The following is an 18,121-nucleotide window of genomic DNA, read 5'->3' on the forward strand; positions in this document are numbered from 1 at the left end:
GATAAGCATGTCTGGGATCATTCTTATTTCACGTAGGTGAATGAATGCCTCCGTTAAGTGACTTACCTCAACACTGATGGATTTTTTTGTCAAATCCCATACTCAGAACAGGGTAAATGGTAAGATGTGTAATAGTGAGGGTCCAACAAACCTATAACTACTATTTTTAAATGTAGCTAGAATTTTAATCAAGGCACTATTTTTAAATGTAGCTAGAATTTTAATCAAGAATTAGGATATGACTCAGGAAGTCTCCAGTGTTGGGTGACAGTCATTATTTACCTTATTTCTGTAGACTTAATTATTTCCTCATGTCATCAGCCTCTCCAGGATCTTACTGGGGACTTTGTGAGGAGGCCAGCCTCACTAGCTTGGCCTGGTAAGTGACAACCCCACAGGCACGTCCCATGGCAGTCCAGCAGTCGCCCATCACCATGCTTTTCAGCCTTGAAGTATCCACGCCATCCAACCTACATTCATTGTCTTGAGCTCATCTGAGAATTTGACAAAATCTAAGGCCTCTCTTCCCCCACCCCAAAAAGATAGATGCATATAAGTTCTGCGTACAGTGGAGCGGGAGTCATGACCTCAGGGTAGCAAAGCAGGAACTAGATGATAATGTACACACACACACACATACACCATGTCCCTTTCTTTGACATTAAAAAAAAAAACTTTTTTTAAGCAGAGGGGAAGAATATGTGGGATTCTGAAATGCTTACTTTCTTAAAATTGGACATTGTAGGCTATTCAGGAATTTGAATGGATTATAACAGGATAGAATCACTAACGGGGGGGGGAGTCTGCGGGGGGGGGCAATATTTTCTCCACAACCTCAAGGCACGGAGCACGTATGTTCTTGTCAAGCCAGTGCCACACCGTTCCAGTCACCACAGGCAGAACACCTCACTTGCGGGCTCCCTTCTGAATGCCCAAGGGCACCCAGATTCCCTCCTGGTGGTGTGCTGTGCAGTACCTTCCCTGTGAAAACTGGTCGGTTTCGAGAGACAAACTGCTCTTGGCAGTTGAGTAATTCCACCAGCACGAGAACCCTTGGGAAGAGCCTTCCAGAGCTTATAGGGCCTCGCCTCAACACCGGCAGTGCCTTCCCCAAGTGTTCAGCCCACTTTCAGGGAATAGCTTCTTTATCCCTTTGGATTTTCTTTGTTAGTGATCCTCTTTCCTCATCGTTCACATTCAGTTTTCATTTGCCAGAGTGTCTCCTCTTCTGCCCGTTGCCTTTTCAGAATTTGTGGGTGGAGAGGGAAACAGTCTGTGGGCACAATGTAAGAAAGCCTATTACAATTATTTCCCGAGTTTCAACTCCTGGGTCCTTTTGCTCAAACCGTGGTAGACCTTCCCTTTGCTTGCATTGGTCAGTGATTCAGATCAGCAAGTGAAGGTGCTGGCAAACCCAGAAGAGCAGCAGCTTTTATGTGACAGATTACTCTGGTCTCACTGAGGTGTGGAGAGGAGCAGCCCCGGGCCGGAAAGCTGCTTCCTCAGTCACCAGGACCTTCCGTCCTGCAGTCCTTCTATCCCATCACGTTGACCCATCGTCCTCAAAATGCGCTGGGAGCCTACCCCCTCGCACAGCGTAGCTATCCAAGCACCTGGAAGGGGCCTCAAGGCCACACTAACTTCAGGCCCTGGTGCACGTCGGTCTTGACTCACCATCACAGCTCACACCACACAGTGTTTCACGAACAATTAGAGCTTTTAGACATTTATATGCGTTTTAGTCTCATGTAGTCTGTAGAAAGGCTGCTTTCCTGGCCCAGCTTGTTCCTGGTAAGGCATTCAAGAAACACCAGCTCAATACATTAAAAAAATAGTTGGAGAAGCATTTTCAATCTCTTCTGAATTATCTTGCCCAAGACCAAAGGGAATCTAATTGTAACATCCTAGAGACTTCTTAAAGTCCTCTTTTCCCAATTCTCTTGAAATCTCACACACACACACACTGCAGTCTAACCACCCCCCCCGCCCCCCCACTCTACTGCCAGCCTAGGCACCTGCTGACTTCCCTGCTCACTCCCGCGTCTCCTCCACCAATCGCGGTCTCCTCATTCCTTGGACGAGCAAGCCGACCGGTCAGTACAGCTTCTGTGTTTGGTGTGTTACCTCAGTTCTCCAGAAAACAACCTGGATGAGATCAAATTGCCGTTAATGTCCAAAGGGCTAGAGGGGTTTATGAATCCTCATTTATTTTTTTTTAATTTTTATTTATTTATGATAGTCACAGAGAGAGAGAGAGAGAGAGGCAGAGACACAGGCAGAGGGAGAAGCAGGCTCCATGCACCGGGAGCCCGACGTGGGATTCGATCCCGGGTCTCCAGGATCGCGCCCTGGGCCAAAGGCAGGCGCTAAACCGCTGCGCCACGCAGGGATCCCCATGAATCCTCATTTAGTAATTTTTCTAAAGCTTGGACACTCATAATAAAGCATATAATCCTAAAATCCCTTATAGGCAATCCCCAAATCCACAAAGCTTTGAAAGCAAAGTTTTCTCCCATTTTATTTAACAGGAAAATCTGACCTAACCGTTGTGAGGATATTTATAGTCTCTGTATATCTCACTTAAAGATTTTTACATTTCATAGAAAAATATTACTAAGATAATATTATGAATAATATAGTACCTTTCTAAGGCCCTAATTGGAATCTGAAATGAATTGAGGTGAAGAATTATTGGCAGTTACTTCCTGTAAGAATGCTCTATTTTATTAGGAATTGAGGAATTTCTCAGCGATGAAAGAATTCCTAATTTTAAGAGTAAACAAAATTTTCTTTCACTATTTTTTAAATCATTTATTTTACAGACATACACATTTGCATGCAGGGGAACTTATATGCCTCAAGAAGTAGAATATGTGATGTGTTAAGCAAAATTACTCAAAACCTGACAAAAGAGACAAAAAGAAATCACTGGAGAAATTTTTCAGTGGGTTACTGAGTATTGTTTTGTAGACCCTCCCTGGGATTATTGATTTCATGGGGGTGGGGTAATTTTTATTGACTTTCTATTAATTAGTCTTTTAAAGATTTTATTTATTCATGAGACCTACAGAGAGAGGCAGGGACACAGGCAGAGGGAGAAGCAGGCTCCCTGTGGGAAGCCTGATGCGGGACTCGATCTCAGGACCCTGGGATCACATCCCGAGCCAAAGGCGCCCTAATTAGTCGTTTTTACAACTCCAGAAGACTAGAGGTTAATTTGTAGGAAATAGATGGGAATACAAATGATTCTTTCTGAAAGCAACACAAAGTATTCCTAATAATGAGGCCAGTGAATTTTGTCCAGTAGAAATTCAATTAATTTCCATCTCCAATGAGAAAAGCTCATTCCAAATATTACAGTTTGTTACCATGTATGCTATTAACCAGTTTGCCATCGATTAGGAAAGTCACCTCAGAAGGCCTTTGCCTTGAATATGTAAATCTCTGTTCCTCTCATTCTCTGAATTAGTTCTAGCATCTTCAAGGTTTTCTCATGAAGGAGTTGAATAAAATCTTTGACATGAATTCATTTTATGTTTATAGGCACGTCATGTTGTTTACTCTTTCGAGAACTATACTTAAAAAGGTGTCTGCACATAGGAACTCATACAGTTGTTGAGTGAGGATAAGCTATGGAAACCCCATAAAGGGCAGTGCACAGCAAATGCACTGCAAATCCATATCAGTATGGATTTGAGCGGCTCTGGGAGAGTTTCTGTATGACGACTGTGCTCTTTTTATTGGTCCCCTGTTGCTCTTATTTACCTAGCAGGCAATTCTGCTTTACATTATGGAGTGCTGAGGAAGGAAAGGCATGTGGGACACAATCCTTGTCCTAGAGTTAACAGCCTCACGTGGGAAAAAGGCATGAGCAAATCATCATAGGTAATGGTAATGGGCAGAGAAGAAAAAAACACTTAAGACCTTTCTGTGTCCTTAATGCTTTATACTCATTATGATGCTTTATATTAGTTCATTACAACCTAAAATCGTGGAGGAACTTTTACCCCAGTTTCATAACCAGAGCAAGGACAACCAGCTGATCGCTGTAACAGTCATGAATAAGAAGGCAGGAGCACCCAAACAATTTCACATGTTTTCATTCCTGAAACCAAGGTTTTTTCCCTCATCTCCCTCTTAGTTCATTTGGTTGACCCTGGACTCAGGCTCAAGCCTGAGGCCCAAAGCCCTGCAGAATGGGAACCCTGGTGCAGGCCTGGCAAATGAGGACCAGGTGTTGCTGTAGGGCTTTGGAGTTTTTCTCAGGTTGGGACATTATCAGGGTGGGCTCCTTGCTGGGAAGCCTCGGATCTGGAAGATCCAAGACCAGGTAAGGTTAGTTCACTTCCTTGAGCCTTCCAGGCTGCAGTGATCAGTGCTGCTTGTAGACAACCTGGCGTTTGAGAGCCCGGGGGAACGTGGCACTCAGAGCTGTGTTGCTCTCCTGAAAGCACTGGACATCGGCCTGCCCTCCTCCACCTGTAGAGCTGAAGAGAGTTGCAGAAGCTGGACTGGAAACGATAGCAAATATTGACAGAAGCGAGGGTCAGGGTAACACCCTCTGGCCAAGTCGGCTGTGGAGGGATAAGCCTGCAGATCCAAAGGAACTGGTCAACTGGATTTGCACAATGGACCCTGGCAAGTTCTAAAACTGAGTTTTAAAACTGGCAGCTCGTCAAGCCACCAGAATCCCTCCCTGTACTAACTTCCTCATAGCTGTTCTTATTTTCTGTTGTAGGATTTTTTTTTTTTTTTTAATTCTTTCCAGGGAAGAGAAATCAGGACAACCTCTTAACCTCTTCCCTGGAAAGGAGGTATCGCAGGCAGTGTTAGAAGATCTGCTTTGATCCGAACCAGGTGTTGGCTGGTTTGGGTTAATCCCAGCCTGGCTCAAGCAACCGATCACGAAATGTTTTTTCGGTTCGTGTGCTATCTCGTGGTTGTGTGGCTGATTCCTGCCTCAGATGGTGCGTATGCCTGATTAAGATTGGTTTACAAGCCACTTGCTACCAGTTTGGGGGGGTATGAGGCATTCTGTCTTAGGGTTTTAATGAAACTTAAATTTCTGAAATGCATTTCCTTTGTTGAAAAATCTCATTACTTGGCCTAATGCTCTGTACTCAGTAGGAGCTTAGTAAAATTTAATGATGATTCTGCTCTATGAAGTGGGTGGTTAACTGTTTACTTTCCCTTTCTGTTCTGGGGGCAAAGAGTACCAATTTCAGAATCTTGAGAGATCTGTTGTAACCCCCCAAGACTGCTCCTTAGAAAGGGGACTGTTTCTTTAGGGGGTAGATGACCTATGGCTGAATTTGAGTGAATCCTATTAGCCTTTCGAAAACACAACTTTGGGAATTATCGGGAAGGGAGGCATGTGGGTAGACCTGGACGTGGAAGAGGACAAGGAATCAGAAGCCGTACTCCTGCATGAAGACCCTTGGTTGGCAATTTGAGGGGCCTCCTCCCGGCATGGGGTATGTCAGGTGAATCCCTTATCTTTTTTCTTCCAACAGAGAGCTGTTCAGAACTTCCTCCGGTGGAAAATAGCATATTCGTTGCAGAGGAGTCAGAAGGACAAATTCAGGGAATTTATGTCTGTATCAAGGGCTACCACCTGGTCGGAAAGAAAACCTTTTTTTGCAATGCCTCTCTGGAGTGGAACGCCCCCGTTCCCACATGTCAGTGTAAGTTTGAGCTTTCTGTTTCTTCGTACAGCTTTCCGTCCCACTCGATGCTTTCACATCCCACTTCCAGGAGGCCATGTTCAAACTTTATAAGACAAAAATTCTCAATTTCTAGGAATTCATTTTTAAAGCACTCTAGGGTGGAATGTCTTCTCTGAGAAGCTACATGATCAGCTCTTGCTCAGTACTGATGCAATTAACTAATTAATTGATGGAATGAATAGACACTATCAACCCTGCAGGAAGAAAAGAATTTCTTCCATGTATTAAAACAACCTTTGGGGGGCTATCATTTGTTTAGTATCATACGCCTTTAAAATATTTATGTTATAAGAAATTTTAAGCATACAAAAGATGGAAGAGTAAAATCAATTCATATTACTTACCACTTACCTTCAACAATTATCCACCTATAACCAATCTTTTCTACAATCCTATTTTGCATTATTATTTTTTTAAGATTTTATTTATTTATTCATGAGACACACAGAGAGAGAGGAAGAGACACAGGCAGAAGGAGAAGCAGGCTCCATGCAGGGAGCCCAGTGTGGGACTCGTTCCCAGGACCTCGGGATCACGCCCTGAGCCAAAGGCAGAGCCACCCAGGCATCCCCATTATTATTATTATTATTATTTTTAGGTAAATATGTCATAGTCTATTTCATCCATTATATAACTTTTGAACCGAGAAAAATTCATGTTCTCAATATACAAATGTGATAACTGAGATCCAAGTGATTTGCTCAAGTATAGAAAACTCACTTGTGAAGTCTGTAGAGACAGAACCACTGGTCAATATCCTCATTATTATTACTATTTGTAGGACTAGCTGGGTTCATTCTCCCTTACACTTAAAGTACATCAATATGTCTGTCCTTTATTTGTATAACCAAATTCATCTCTCTGTATTCTCTCCTGTTTTTTCACCTGGGAAAAGCAAAACGAAACAAAGTGACTGGATGACAAACATTTGATTGGATGAAGGGGAAGGGAACACTTGCCTCAGACATAGGGTGCAGAATTTTCAGCAGTGCTTGACAGGAGGATGAACACACTATTGGTCATTTCCAGTTATATGCTTAATTAATTTCTTTTAGCAAGTTCAAGTACCAACTGCCAACTGTCACCCTAGTGCATGACTGGAGACCTTTCCAGTCTCTCTTATACCAACCTAGTCTTTCATCGGACATTGACATGGTTTAGTGCCATGTACAAGTGCAGTTTGTAGTCCCTATGAAAAAATGCAGTTTTGGGGTGCCTGGGCAGCTCAGTGGTTGAGCATCTACCTTCAGCTCAGAGCATGATCTGGGGGTTCCAGGATCGAGTCCCACATTGGCTCCCTGCATGGAGCCTGCTTCTCCCTCTGCCTGTGTCTCTGCCTCTCTCTGTGTGTGTCTCATGAATAAATAAATAAAATTTTTTTTTTTAAAGTGCAGTTTTAGTTCTGATTTCTATTTTCTCAGTGAGGTCTGAGGAGGTCTAGCCTTTGCAGTGGTGTCCTTTCAGATCCCTTCCTGTTTTCTCCTTTAGTGGGCCACTGTCCTGTCCCTGTGCTGGTGAATGGTAACTCCAGTTTCCTGGGTCCTGTGAATGTGGGTGACAAAATCACTTTTGAGTGCAATGAGCACTATATCCTCAAGGGCAGCAGTTGGAGTCAGTGCCTGGACAACCACACCTGGATGCCTCCCTTGCCTACCTGCAAAAGCAGTAAGTATGAGAGAAACAAGTGCAAATCCAAAGGTACCAATTAGATACCAATTAGATATCTTTTTTTTTTTTTTTTTTGTACCTGGGAAGGCTTGGGAACTAGGAAGCAACCAAGAAACAAGTGGAGCTCACAGAGCCAAGTGCTACCTCAAACAATGTGTTTCAGTGAAAAGAATAGCTTCCAAACAGTAAATTCTTTTTCTACCCCTTTCAAGTAGGATTCAGATCCCACCCACTAAGTCCAAAACAAGGTTAGTTTGAGGCATCTGACTTTTTTTTTTTAATTTCACAATACTGACTTAAAGTTCTTATTTGAGGAATACACAAAAACAGGGGGAAAGGATCATAACTCATCCATTGCAAAGTTATATAAAATAAGAGTTGAAAGTACTTCCTTCTGGGATGCCTGGGTGGCTCAGTGGTTGAATGGTTCAGCGTCTGCCTTTGGCTCAGGTCGTGAACTTAGGGTCTGGGGATCGAGTCCCACATCGGGCTCCCCACAGGGAGCCTGTTTCTCCCTCTGCCTGTGTCTCTGCCTCTCTCTCTGCGTCTCTCAGGAATAAATAAATATAATCTTTAAGAAAAAATATAAAAAGAAAGTACCTCCTTCTAACACGGTAATTCACAGCTTTCAGAGGTACTTAGTTGGATGTGTTTGTTTCATGACTTTTATGTTTGTGCAGACATTTTAATAAAAGCATACTCACACATATCTACACACATATACACCTACAAAAATGGGACTTTATGTAATTTTTTAATTGCTTTTTTGGTGTAACATTATACATGGGAACCATTTTCAGATCAGTATATGTTGCTCTATTCCCTATTTGTTTTTTCTTAAGATTGTATTTATTTATTAATGAGAGACACAGAAAGGCAGAGACCTAGGCAGAGGGAGAAGCAGGCTCCATGCAGGAAGCCCAAAGTGGGACTCGATCCCAGGAGACTCCAGGATCACACCCTGAACCGAAGGCAGATGTGCAACCTCTGAGCCACCCAAGCATCCCTTTATCTTCTGCTTTTATTTATTTTTTAAATATTAATTTGAGAGAGACAGAGCATGAGCAGAGAGAAAGAGAAGCAGACTTCCTGCTGGGTAAGAAGCTTGATACATCACTGGATCCCAGGACCCTGGGATCATGACCTGAGCCAAAGGCAGATGCTTAACCGACTGAGCCATCCCAGGTACCCCTATATTAAACTTTTAAATAATAATATGGATATGCCATAATTGATGAACATTTATTCTATTTCTGTATTTTTGCTATTACAATGCTGAAATGATTGTTATATATTTGTATACATATACATATATCTTTATATCTAGCTCTTATTTCTGTAGTCTAGATTCCTAGAATGATCAATGGGTCACAGGGTATACTTACTTGCCAAATATATTTAAAAGATCCAGAAATTCTACCAAAAAACTTTATTCTTGAACAAAAATAAATATTGAAAAATCAATAGTATTACTTGCTAATAATAGTTATGAGATGAATACTGAAATGTAAAATAATTTCATTCATGAGACCTATTTGAAAATTTACTGAAGGACATAAAATAAGACTTAAATAAAAGAAAATATATTCCATGATCCTGGATGGATAGATTACACGTTACAATGTAATTCTGACCAGAATTTCAAATTTAAAAATATAAAATAAAAAAATTAAGTTTAAAATCTCATTTGGAAAGGTACCTATCTAACATTACAGATTTATTTATTTAAAGACTTAATTTTTTAGAGCAGCTTTAGGTTTATAATAAAACTGAAGGGAAGATACAGAGATTTCCCATATAATCCCTACCCCCACATATGCACATTATTGATCATTCACCAGAATAGTACTTTTTTTTAATTGTTTACCAAAGATGAGCCAATGTTGACACATCATGATCACCCTAAGTCTATAGTTACCTAAGGACTCACTCTTGGTGGTGTACATTCAGTGGGTTTGGACAGATGCATAATGACACATATTTACCATTATAATATCATGCAGATTTTTTTTGCTGCCCTAAAAATCCTCTGTGCTGTTTATTCATCTCTCTACTCACCCCACCCCTTTCAACCACTGATCTTCTTATTGTTTCCATAGTTTTGCCTTTTACAGATGTCTTATATTTGGAATCATACAGTATGTAGTCTTTTCAGATTGGCTTTTTCTACTTAGTAATATGCATTTAAGATTCCATATGCAGGGGATCCCTGGGTGGCGCAGCGGTTTAGCGCCTGCCTTTGGCCCAGGGTGCGATCCTGGAGACCCGGGATCGAATCCCACATCGGGCTCCCGGTGCATGGAGCCTGCTTCTCCCTCTGCCTATGTCTCTGCCTCTCTCTCTCTGTGTGACTATCATAAATAAATAAATAAATAAATAAATAAATAAATAAATAAATAATTTTAAAAAAGATTCCATATGCATTTAAGATTCCTCCATGTCTTTTCATAGCTTAATAGCTCATTTTCTTTTATTAAATAATATCCTATTTCTGGATGTACCACTGCTTATTGATCCACTCATCTTCTAAAGAACATCTAGGTTGCTTCCAAAGTTTGGCAATTATGAACAAAGCTGCTATAGATATAGCAGGTGCAGGTTTTTGTGGGGACAAAAGTTTTCAACTCCTTTGGATAAGTACCAAGGAGTGCAATTGTTGGATTTTAGTGTATTTAGCTTTGTGAGAAATCACCCAACTGTCTTACAAAGTGGTTATATCATTTTACATCCCCACCAGCAATGTATGAAAGGTCTTGTTGCTCTACATCCTTGTCAGCATTTGGTGTTATCAGTGTCCGAGATCTTGGCCATTCTGATAGATGTTTAGTGGTATCCCATTGTTGCTTTAATTTGCATTTCCTGATGATATGCGCTAATTTTCCATCTGTGTCTCTTCTTTGGTGAGGTGTCTGTAAAGTCGTTGGCCTATTTTTTAATCAGGTTATCTTCTTGTTGAGTTTTAAGAGTTCTTTGTATGCTTTGGATAACAGTCCTTTATTTGATTCGTCTTTTGCAATTATTGTCTCCCAGCCTGTGGCTTATCTTCTCATTCTCTTGATATGTCATCCATAGCACTGAAGTGTTAAGTTTTAATGAATTGCAGCCGATCCATTATTTCATGGATGATGTCTTTACTGCTGTATCTAAAAAGGCACCACTATACTTAAGGTCATATAAGTTTTCTCCTACATTATCTTCTAGATTTTCATATTTTTATATTTTACAGTCAGGCCTATGATCCATTTTGAGTTAATTTTTTATGAAGGATATAAAATTTATATCTCAATTCGCTTTTTTGCATGTGGATGTTCAGTTGTACCAGCACGATTTGTTTAAAAAAAAAAAAAAAACTATCTTTATTGTATTGCCTCTGCTCCTTTAAAGATCACCTGACTCTATTTATGTGGGTCTATTTCTGGGTTTTCTATTCCATTTCACTGATTTATTTGTTTATTCTTTTACTAATACCACACTGTCTTGATTATTGTAGCTTTATGTAAGTCTTGAAGTCAGGTAGCTTTAATTCTGCAACTTTGTCCTACATTTTAAATATTGTATTGGCTATTCTGGTTCTTTTGCCTCCTTTATAAAACTATCACATAAACCTTTTGTTAATATTCCTAAAATAATTTGGTGGAATTTTGATTAATATTGCATTGAAGATTTAATATAGATCACATTGGGAAGAGCTGACATCATGACAGTATTGAGTCTTCCTAACCATGAACATGGAATACCTCTGCATCTATTTAGTTCTTCTTTGATTTCATTCATCAGAATTTTATAGTTTTTCTCTAATAGACCTTGTATGTATTTTTAGATTTATACGTAAGTATTTAATTTTTCGTGGTTGCTAATGTAAATGGTATTATACTTTTAATTTTAAGTTCCACTTGCTCATTGTTGATATATAAGAAAATAATTGAGCTCTGTATATTAAACTTGTATCCTGCAACTTTGACATAATAGCTTATAAGTTTCAGGAGATTTTTTGGCCAATTCTTTGGATTTTCTACATAAAGAATCATGTAATCTGTGAAAAAGACAGTTTTATATCTCCTTCCCAATATGTATACCTTCTATTTTCCTTCCTTTTCTTATTGCACTAGCAAGGACTTTCAATATGATTGTTTGAAGGAATAGTGAGAGGAAACATTTTACAAATTTATTTTTTGGAAAATAATGAGTAATATATATATTTGGCTAGATAAAAGGGGAGGAAACCCTTTATCAGATGATAAAATGTAAAACAAAATTACTATAAGTGAAAGAGCATTAAAATGACAAATTATAGATGCTATAATTCATATATCATTAAAACAACTAAGTAATGACACAGAAAAGTAGAACAGTTTATTTTAAATTAGTGGGAAAAGTCTGTATTCAATGATAATGGGATAATTATCTATTTAGAAAAAACAAAATTAGGGATCCCTGGGTGGCTCAGTGGTTTAGCGCCTGCCTTCCGCCCAGGATGTCATTCTGGAGTCCTGGGATCAAGTCCCACATCTGGCACCCCGCATGGAGCCTGCTTCTCCCTCTGCCTGTTTCTCTCTCTCTCTCTCTCTCTCTCTCTCTCTGTCTCTCATGAATAAAGAATATATTTAAAAAAGAAAAAAAAAAGAAAAAACAAAATTAGAACTCTACTCATGTCATATTAAAAATTAATTCCAAATGGGTTTAAGTGTATAACTGAAAAAGCAAAATTATTGAAGAAAGTATGAAAATTTATTATCTTGGATTGGAGAAGGTTTTCCTAAGAAGTAACAAAACCCCTGAAGTCCTAAAGGAAGAAAATGGACAGATTTAAACGAATTTTTTAAATCAAAACTTTTATCTATTCAAAGACATCATAAAAAGTAAAAGATAATAGGCTTAGAAAAATATTTGCAACATATTTGATGGCTAAGAAGTTAGTGTTTTTAATATACAAAGACACCCCCCCTCCTAAAATCTGTGACAAATAGGCAACCTAATAGCAAAATGGCAGATTTTAAAGATAGATAATTCCAAGATAAGCCCCAAATAGCATTTATATTCCTCAAATTTATGGAAGAACAGTGAATGTAACTAATAATTGCAGAAATGAATATTAGGTACACATGTTTTACTGATCAGGTTGACAAATAATTTAAAAATTTGATTTGATCTAACATCATTCAGGATACGAGGGACTAGCCACTTAGGTCAGAGAAAGAGATAACACTCTGTGGATGTATTTTGGCAGTAGCTATTAAAATAGTAGATAGGCAGTTTAAAAGCACAAACTAGAGCTAACTTCTTTTAAGGAGTTTGTGGTTACTTAAAACGTGCATACGTGCTACATGAAGTTAAACTACAAGCATATAACATTATCATTAGCTGGACATAAGCTTGAAGTATTTATTTCTCAAAGACCTTTTCTGTTTCACTCTCTTTAATTTAATACATTCTATCCTAGCTCTAAAATGCAGGATTTCTGTCTTTTTATGTTAGTTCATTGCCCAATTTTAGGGGAAGCTTGTTGGGTCCCTGAGTAAAGCAAATCCTTTTCTGCTTAGACCCAAGATCTGTATCATCTCTTTCAGTTCACAACTATATTCTTCAAAGTCACCAGTAGAGCCCTGTATAAACTGGGATGCCTATGATCAATTCACTGAAATTCTTTTCCTTTCCTCTATACAGCTTTTGAACTCAGTTTCTTATCCTTTAAAAATTATTTATTAACTGTTCAAAGAAAACATCTGTGTTGTGGAAAAAATACAGAAAATAAAAGAAACATTTAATTATCTACAAGCCTACTATCCAGAAATAATAGAATACTTTGATATGTAATTTTCAGGCTTTTTTTTTCTGTTCATATATGTTTATGCATATTGTGTATTTTTTACAGAAATAGTATTCTATGCTATTGTTATAATTACATTTTTATTTGTATGCATTATTATACATAGTATCCTATACTATGTACTATACTAATGCATGCTCTTTTATGCTTTGCTGTTTTTACCCAACTATTTGTTTTGAAGGCATTTGTTTCTATAGATATATACATACCTAATTATTCTTAATTTATCTTTTAATCTTGATCACCATGTTTAGACTCATAATGTCAGAGCTCAAAGGGACTTTAGAGGTAGTACTATTTAAACTGCTCATCGGGGCACCTAGGTGGCTCAGCGGTTGAGCATCTGCCTTTGGCCTAGGTCATGATCGTGGGGTCCTGGGATCCGGTGAGGAGCCTGCTTCTGTCTCTGCCTGTGTCTCTGTGTCTCTCATGAATAAATAAAAAAAATCTTTTTAAAAATAAATAAACTGCTCATCTTACAGGTTAGGAAGGAAGCCAAGAAGGATGAAATGGTGGTTAGTGGAAGAACCAGAACTGAAATTCACAACATCTAATACTTTGTTCAACTCTCTTTATACACTCCCCTTCTTTCCTCCCAGCTGTATTCTCCTTGTTTCTGAAGCTCTCATATTGCACAATTCTGTCCTACAGAGAATGTCAGCTTCCATTTGAACTTGCGCCATTTATCTCCCAACTTAGGGAGTTAACTTTTCCCACCTCTACCTCTGATTTGAATTTTTTCTTTTTTCTTTCTTTCTTTCTTTCTTTCTTTCTTTCTTTCTTTCTTTCTTTCTTTCTTTCTTTCTTTTCTTTTCTTTTCTTTTCTTTTCTTTTCTTTTCTTTTCGAAGATTTTATTTATTTATTTACGAGAGACACAGACAGAGAGGCAGAGACACAGGCAGAGGGAGAAGCAGGCTCCCTGCGGGGATCCCGATGGGGACTCGATCCCAGGACTCCAAGATCACACCCTGGGCCGAAGGCAGACGCTCAACTGCTGAGCCACCCAGGGATCCCCTCAATTTTTTTCTTTTCTTGTTCACTGACAATCTCTACAACTTAAACTTCCTTTCCTCAAGCTCATGCCAATGAAGAAGTACTCTTAAACTGTTAATGACTCAGAGGATAAGCAGGGGGAAGGAGTCTTTCCAATGGAAAAACATGATTTTGACCAGAAGGAAATGAATGGAGAATGTGTCCCCAGATCCCACGTGGATGACAGTTACACTTAGGGGGTACTATTAATTGAGTACAACCCATGACTGTCACTCCTGTACTCCTGTTTCTCAGGAAACTGTGGCCCTCCTGAGAATCCAGCTCATGGCTATTTTGAAGGGGGAGATTTCAGCTCAGGATCTACCATTACTTATCACTGTGAAGACGGGTAAGTGTATGCAGCCTTTCAAATGCAAGATCTTGCCCATTGACTGCTAGCATTGTTTTGGCGAATGACCCAGTCCATCTCACCTAATGCCCTGATTTCCTACTGCCTCTGGTATCAGAGCTCATTCTGATTTTGAGAGCTGCTTTAGCCCATTGCCAGCTCTCCTCAATCTCTAGAAGACAGACTGATCCTCTTATTTATCCTAGAGAAGATATTTAAAATGGATATTTTTCTAAATAATCTCAGAACAAACTCAAAGAAATATAGAACATATGGAACTGCAGAAAGAGAATGATTTATTGTTCCATCCTGCCCCACCCCATCTGGTTTCCTGTTGGTAGTTACTTGAATTAAAAAAAAAAATCCTTTAAAGAAAAAGAAAGATTTAGAGAATGATTTATAGAGCTTTAATACATCTTAATTAAAGGCTAATTTTAATTTAGACTACCCGGTCACCCACCTTACAGATCTATTCTTTCCTTGACTTCAAGTCTTTATTCAGGGTCATGTCTCCTCATTAGCATTTCAATTTCATTATATACTTCTAGTGGACTTTGCAGTCAACTTTTATGTTTTTCTGATTAAAAGCTGTAACTCCTTCATAAAATTTATTTGAGGGCTATCTCTAGCTTCCCAATCCCTTTTAGAGTATAGATAGCAGATGCTTTTTTAAGTTACTGAATGATGACAAGCTTTTTCCCTCACGCTCTCCACCCAACAACTGTTGTAAACACACACATTCAGAATCTCACTCCTCCATGTTTTATAGATTGAACTGGCACTTGGGTCCTGTCCACCCCCAAGGAGAACAGTTTTAGTTGCTTACTGTTTTGTAATACTGATAGAACTTAAGCATGCATTAAGGGTCAGGGGTGGATGCTATCACAGTAGGAAATAATGAAATACAACTACACAAAACCAGCCTTACTTGCCCAGTTCAGAAGGTGAGAAGGCTAAATTCATTGCCCTTCTGATTTCTGTTCAGATACCACTTAGTGGGCACACAGGACCAACAGTGCATTGATGGGGAGTGGAACAGTGCACTTCCAGTCTGTAAATTGATCCAAGAAACTCCCAAACCTGACTCCACAGACTGAGTGTGAGAAGACAATTGTAAGTAGTAGGCTTTTGTCTGTCTTATTCACAGTTGTATCCCTAGAGCCTAACATCATTTCTGGTACATGCTCAGTAAATACCTGTTCAATATGGGATGTTTTTGAAGGGCTGTTAGAAGGGGGCTCATGAGCTATTAACTCATATGTGGAAGTTCTCATTTGCTACCATCATCACAAACACCTCATGAGGACCTATTGGTAGGAGTTGTCCCATGGACTTTAGAGAACAAGTTTTATAAACTCGTGTCTTAGACTTGTGTGTATTGCTGTGAAAAGTCTCAAATTCTTCTAGGATCCAAAAACCACTGAACAGATAAATTTCCATTGAAATTCCCTCTTTTATTTATATTTATTACTGCGATAATAATAAGTATATAAAAGCCAGCAAATTTAAATGATTCATCATGTTGAAGACTCCGATTTGTCTTTAAGCTAGCCTGGTTCTGAGCCCCCAGTCACGGGCCTGAGCACTACTTACTCATTAGCTTCAGACCATCCAGCTGGATCTCAGTTATTACATTTTAACTTAATTTTTTTTCTTTTCTTCAGTTTGCCTTTCAGAAGGACATAGAATATTGCAAAGCCATAGAAGACTTTATGCAAAGACTAAAGGAAAATGGCTTAACAATGGAGGAGCTAAAACATTCTCTGGAAATAAAGAAAGCTGTGTTGTTGGCCAAAATGTCCTGACATTGTAGCTGAGCAGACTGGGTAATAGAATTGCATCTACGAATAAATTTTCCTCTTGGTTCTAAAACTATTTTCAAATTTTTTTCTCATTGGATTGGAAAGCAACTTCATAGTAACAACGTGTGTGTGTGTGTGTGTGTGTGTGTGTGTGTGTGTGTCTGTGTTGTTCTCACAATGTGGAAAGATCAAGTATGGTGGTTGTCTGTTTAAGACCAGAATTAGCAGCACATTAATGGGGAGTGAAGGGTCTAATTTCCTGTCTGTAAGGAGAATGGGAAGCTCAGATCACAGCTAAGGGTATGCCTCATATTTTAATGAGACACAAATGATGAGGCAAAAAATAACTTCAAATTAACCAAAACTTATGAAGCAAAAATTAACCTCTCAATTTGGGAAAATAGATTCAGGATAGTTATATCCTTAAAATGATCTGTTGAGACAAAAGTAGAATTAGGACCTAAACTCTCTTCTGAGTCTCCCCTATATTCTGTTTAAGGAACCAAGTTCCTAAATCTTCTGCAGTAATACTGCTTACCACCTTTGGATGAAACCCAGCCCTGCAAGGTAAATTTGAGATGGTGAAATATAAGTGAATATATTTTCTTCTCTTTTTAGAGGGCAGAAGAAGCAAGAATCCTGAGGTAGCGTAGGTTTTCCTATCAGGATGCCATATTGAGATGATATGACAAGCTTCTCCCATCTCTCACTCTGACCTCTACCAAACCACATAGGAAATTTGGATGAAATACAAACAAAATACAGAAGAGAACTTGAAATAATGGAATGTCCCTAGATGAAGTTATGAAGAAGAATAAGAAATAGGAATAAGAAATTCTCAAGTAGGGACACCTGGGTGGCTCAGCAGTTGAGGGTGTCTGCCTTCAGCTCAGGGCATGACCCCCCAAGAGTCCCAGGGTCAAGTCCCCCCGCCCCGGGCCAAATTGGGCTCCCAGCAGGGAGCCTGCTTTTCCCTCTGCCTCTGTGTGTGTGTGTCTCTCATGAGTAAATAAATAAAATCTTAAAAAAAAAAAAAAAAGAAACTCTCGAGTAGCCCACAGTCTACTAAGACACAAGACAGGTATACACATATCATTAATTCAGGGTGGTTCGAATAAAATTAACACTTTTTACAGAACAGTGTGCTAAGGGAACTCAGCCTTGAAGAGGAGGAGGCAGGAAAATTGTTAAGGAGAGTCAGTTATTGGGCCTTTAAAAGTAAGCAGGATTAAGAGACAAAGATTAGTGCAAAGGATATTACAAGTGAGATGCAGTAAGAGCATCATAAAGAGTCATAAGCTTTTGAACCAAGTAAATCTACTCCTCAGATTATTATTTTTAGTTTGAAGCTAGTCATTCTATCATTGTATATATTTTCTGTACTGGGAGACCTTGTGAACATTTGAAATGTCCAATCTTAGGAAAATTTTTAGTATATTATGGTACATCAAATGTAATGCAACCTTTTACAAGTTACTTATGAACAGAAAATCTTAAAAATATAATTCTACGTAAAAGTAGAATACAGAATAATAAGAACTTATGATTGCATTTCTATAAAACCTTTCTTCTTGTAAAGACCAGACAATAACAGGCACAGATGAAAACCATTGTCTTAGGATGATGAAACTCCAGGTGTTTATTCTCTTAAAAATCTTTAATGTTTTAAGTTGAGTTTTTAATAATAATTAAAAAAAAAAAAAAACGTGCAGAGGC

General features: G+C 38.9%; 1 protein-coding gene across 1 annotated transcript; it reads left to right on the forward strand.

Annotated features, from left to right (window-relative positions):
- The first annotated feature begins 4,370 nt into the window (after positions 1-4,370).
- Positions 4,371-16,478, forward strand: C4BPB (complement component 4 binding protein beta). The gene is given in 7 exon segments (XM_038542009.1): positions 4,371-4,967; positions 5,514-5,684; positions 7,215-7,391; positions 14,510-14,603; positions 15,589-15,685; positions 15,687-15,716; positions 16,268-16,478. Coding segments are annotated over 7 exon segments (768 nt in total). The 5' UTR covers positions 4,371-4,909; the 3' UTR covers positions 16,409-16,478.
- Positions 16,479-18,121: the final 1,643 nt, after the last annotated feature.

Source organism: Canis lupus, chromosome 7 (genome assembly GCF_011100685.1).
Source record: "Canis lupus familiaris isolate Mischka breed German Shepherd chromosome 7, alternate assembly UU_Cfam_GSD_1.0, whole genome shotgun sequence".
Lineage (NCBI taxonomy): Eukaryota > Metazoa > Chordata > Mammalia > Carnivora > Canidae > Canis > Canis lupus.